The following is a 4,732-nucleotide window of genomic DNA, read 5'->3' on the forward strand; positions in this document are numbered from 1 at the left end:
TGTCAGATGGACTTTTTGTTGTTTTTTGTTTTAAATAATATTTATTTTGTTTCTTGAGAAGCATTTGTCTGTAAATGAGTAAAAATATCACTAATAGGGTCATTAAAATTTTTTATTTTTTATTTTTTGTCAGGTGGTAATGACAACGTTCTGGGTCAGATTAATTAAAAATGTAATTTTTTTTTAAAAAATTGCAACTGGGAGCCTGTACCTTAGCATCTTTACATTTCCAAAACATCATTTGTCATATTTGCATACATAAGGTTGAAAAATAACAAAAAAAAATTATGGGAAAATTAAAACCCATTTTGTCCCTATTCTCAAGAATCACTGATTTAATAAAACATCAATAAAATCGTTTATGACACACAACAGATTACACATGATCTATGTGTGTCATATATTACTTTTTATTGACATTTTTAATAAAATGTCAATAAAATCAATGTTTTTTTCTTAATTATTTTTCCTGTTATAAGATTCATCTTCTTCTGAGAAATGCCACTTTATTTTATTATTTTAACAGTTTCATTAATAGCTATAAGGACTTACTTCCAATGTTTTGATTTTGGTCTGATTATCACAATTTTACAGCTTTGTTTTGTTTAATGTTATCGTTTAATGGGATGTTGGCACTCCTAGTTTAGATTTTTGCTGAGCAGTACTTCAGTGCTGTTACCTAATGAATTATTAAAATGACTTCTAGTGATTGGACACTTTTATGATGTTTACATAAGTGACTGCCTGCTTTCCTCCCCGGAGGCCCTGACAAACTGAAATCTGTTTGTTAGGACTTCAGTTGGCCTCACATCCAGTCACCTGCTCGGAGATCAGGCCGAGCTGACCTGCTGTCTTGGAGTTCGTCAGTCAATGATTTACAATTTACTGGGATCAAGTGTGTGAAGTTGATCCCAGTCCCTGGGGGAAAACATGTGACTCTCTGTGATGCTGGCACCGTGGCTAGATGGAGCCAGTGAGCTGTGCTTTGTTTTGTTTTTTAATTTTTTTCTTCTGGGTTGATCTGGGTGTGTCATGTGCAGTGAGAGTGTACCATACTTCTCTGCTGTGCTCTTCACACTGGAGACACTTTACCCTCGATCCCTGCTCTGCTCTGTGCACGGAGGGTTTTTCACTTTCTCTGGTAGACAGATGAGGGATTTTGGATGAAACTTTTCAGATCAAAAAACATTCATGGCATCTTGGTTTGGAAAAGAAGATGACTTTGATGATCAGATCTCGGTGAGTTTACTGATATTCCAATTGAAAGAGGCAGTTCACCAACAGCTCACCAAGTTTTGTGAGTTCTCTTTCATAATACTTTTAAAGTTAAACCTTATAGCAAGCCATATTTAGTTGATATATACAGTCAGTATTTTACTGCTTGTTTATTTAGTTAATATTTAAGGGATCTGTTGTGTGCAGCAGCATTAAATGCAAGGTTGCTGCATGATTCAGTAATGTTTGTCAAATAAGCAGAGAGCCAACACATCACATCTTTCCTTTTTAACTGACATATGTAGTTCTGCTCTTGTAAACAGCTCAGGGTGACAAAGAAAACTGAAACGGAAGGAATAACTGACACTACAAAACTGAAAAAACTGGAAATTGTTTCAAATCAACATTTTCATGAAAGGCAATCCATCATATTGTCTCTTATTTTTCAGTTTGTTGAAGGAGATTTATGTTCCAGAAAACTGAAATTGCTCCAAAAGTAATTCGAAGCAGATGCAGAGTAAAAAAAAAAATCCCTTCCCCATAAACTTTACACATTTTGTTGCATCACAGTCTTAAACGTCATTCAACCATATTTTATTGTAATTTCCTTTCATATGATGGATGAAAACAAAGTAGCAGTACTCGTAACCTGAAAAGTCAGGCGTAAATTTGTAGTGGCCCCCCTACTATGATACTTCAAAGTGAAATCCAGTCCAACCAACTGCCTTTAGAAATCCAGCTGGTCCAGGAAATCCGTAGAGCAGGGGTGGGCAATCCTGGTCCTCGAGGGCCGGTGTCCTGCAACTCTTAGATGTCTCCCTGGTAGAACACACCTGGATCCAATAGCTGAATCACCTCCTCTGTTCAGGCAGGTTCTCCAGATTCCTGCTAACGACCTTATTATTTGACTCAGGTGTGTTGAAGTAGAGACACATCTAAAAGTTGCAAGAGACCGGCCCTCGAGGCCTGGAGTTGCCCACCCCTGCCGTAGAGGCATCATGAAAATCAAGGAACTCGGGTCAGGAAGGAAGTTGAAAAGTGCAAAGCAGAGTTATGTTATAAACCTTTTCCAGATATTAAGGAGAGCACAGATTAGAGGACCATGCAATAATCATTTGGTAGCACTGGAGGAGCAAAGAGATACACAGCTCAGGTGGAGAAACTACTGAAATGGTGAATACTAGTTACAAAAAAAAAAAGGCTCATAATGTGGGAGTGGCAGCTGGAAAGATACACTGCGTGCAGAATTATTACGCAAATTGTAGTTTTGAGGATTAATTTTATTGTTGAACAACTATAGCATTCTTGGTCAAACAACCTCTCAAATCTGAACATCTAAAAAATAAAAGTGAGATTTTGGCTTTCTTATGACGATATCTATGTGTGCACGATTAATGAGCAACTATTAGTGTGCAGAATTATTATGCAACTGAATTAAAACAGAAAATTTTCCCATCTCACTTGTTTATTGTCATCTATTAAAGTGAGAATAATAATCATACAACTCTGTATCTCTGCTCGCTTACGAAACGGCGACCAGAGAGTCCGAGCAGAGGCTAAAGTGTGAGCGAAAGGAGAAGTTTTGAGTGCAGTCATTGCAAGTTTTGAGAAGAAAGACATGAAGTCCTGCTTCCAGACTGAACATGTGGGCTCTTGGATTATGGCAGAAAAATTCTACCATAATGGTAAAGAAGAGTATTGACACCATGAATTGTCATCATGTCTGCATTAAGATATCATTTGGATTTGTCTGAAAAAAATAAAAAACACACACAACTGCTTTCATTTGTTTCCCATTTAGGTTTCAACCTAATGTTGGCTTCAGATTGTTTTCATTTTTAAAACTACAGGGGTCATTTAATGCAGTGTCCCTCTGCTGCTCCCTGGTGTCTCCTTATGTAGGTTCTTCAGGCCCAGCTGGACACATTGCTGCATGGCCAGGAGGGCATCAACAGCAGCTGTAACTTCGCGGAGCAGGCCCTGAGCCACGGCACCGAGGCAGAGGTGCTGCTGGTCAAGAAGCAGATGGGCGAGCGCCTCGTGGAGCTGGCCACTCAGGAGCTTCCTCTGCAGCCCGGGGAGAATGGCCAGCTGGACTTCCTCATGGAGACTGATGGATTAAAGAAATCCATCCACAATTTGGGTACCGTGGTAACTACAAATGCTGTCTCATCAGAAACCGTGGCGACAGGTGCAGGGCTGCGGCACTGCTTGGTGGGCGTGCCCACGGCTGTCACCATAACTACCAAGGACAAAGATGGAGAGCTGTGCAAGATGGGTAACGCAGTCATCGCTGCTGACATCTCTTCCCCTGACGGGAGCAAAGTTGACGGGGAGATACTGGACAACAAGAACGGCACGTACGAGTACCTGTTCACTGCTCCCAAAGAAGGCTTTCTGAACCTATCCCTGCGCCTGTACAACCAGCACATCAGAGGAAGTCCCTTCAAAATAAAGGCCACCATCCATTCATCCCCAAATACAAATGGCACCAAAAAGATGCTGAAGTCTCCGGGCAGTGGACACGTCAAGCAGAAAGCCATCAAGAGGCCGGCGAGCATGTACAGCACAGGGAGGAGGAAAGAGAATCCCATTGAGGATGACCTCATCTTTCGGATAGGTGAGGAGGGGTGTGAGGGGAAAGGGGAGGGTGCTTCCTAAGTTCCAGGTGCAAAGTGTTGCCCCACTGCTGCAAGAAGACTTTGGGATGTAGTCAGCACAGCAGTACATAGCTAAAATTATTTAATTTTAAGATGCACAAATGAAAATGTGGTACTGTGCAAAAGTCTTGACTCATCCAAGTTCTTTGTATACTTTGCTTAGTGGCAGTATTATGTAAAAATAAACTTTTGAGCATTTCATCATGTTAGTCCTATTCCCTCATCAAAAACATACCTGAAGTGTTGCTTTGCATTTTTGAGAAATCGATTAATCTCCATGGCAACCATTCAGCTGTGCAAAATGCCTGCTTGGACCTAACGCCGCCTTTAAGGATGAAGCTCCTGCTCAGAGCTGCAGTCTCCAAGCAGAGCCTCTCCCTCACTGAGCATCCCTCCTGCATGACTCCCACACTCACCTAATTCAGACTAGCTAGTGGAAATGAACAAACACCTGATCGAACTCATTATAGGAGTTACTTCTCAGAGCAATGCTAAAACTGTTGCTAAAAGGTTAATAGAGGAGCGATGTTATGATGATTTCCTGAAGACAGAGTTTAAGAAAGGCTATGTATACAGTGGGGCAAAAACGTATTTAGTCAGCCACCAATTGTGCAAGTTCTCCCACTTAAAAAGATGAGAGAGGCCTGTAATTTTCATCATAGATATCTACCTCAACTATGAGAGACAAAAGGAGAAAAAAAAAATCCAGAAAATCACATTTTCTGATTTTTAAAGAATTTATTAGCAATATATGGTGGAAAATAAGTATTTGGTCAGCTACAAACAAGCAAGATTTCAGGCTCTCACAGCCGTGTAACTTCTTCTTCTGTAAGAGGCTCCTCTGTCCTCCACTTGTT

The 4,732-nt window shown here is 40.4% G+C and overlaps 1 protein-coding gene across 4 annotated transcripts in view; it reads left to right on the forward strand.

Annotated features, from left to right (window-relative positions):
* trim2a (tripartite motif containing 2a) overlaps positions 1-4,732 on the forward strand; it is a 39,199-nt gene that overhangs the window by 13,569 nt on the left and 20,898 nt on the right. For all 4 annotated transcript variants that reach the window (XM_008405636.2, XM_008405627.2, XM_008405623.2 and 1 more), the window contains exon 6: positions 3,118-3,835. In XM_008405636.2, coding sequence (XP_008403858.1) covers positions 3,118-3,835 — 718 coding nt within the window. The remainder of the gene's footprint in view (positions 1-3,117; positions 3,836-4,732) is intronic.

This window comes from Poecilia reticulata, linkage group LG1 (assembly GCF_000633615.1).
Source record: "Poecilia reticulata strain Guanapo linkage group LG1, Guppy_female_1.0+MT, whole genome shotgun sequence".
NCBI classification, from domain to species: Eukaryota; Metazoa; Chordata; class Actinopteri; order Cyprinodontiformes; family Poeciliidae; genus Poecilia; species Poecilia reticulata.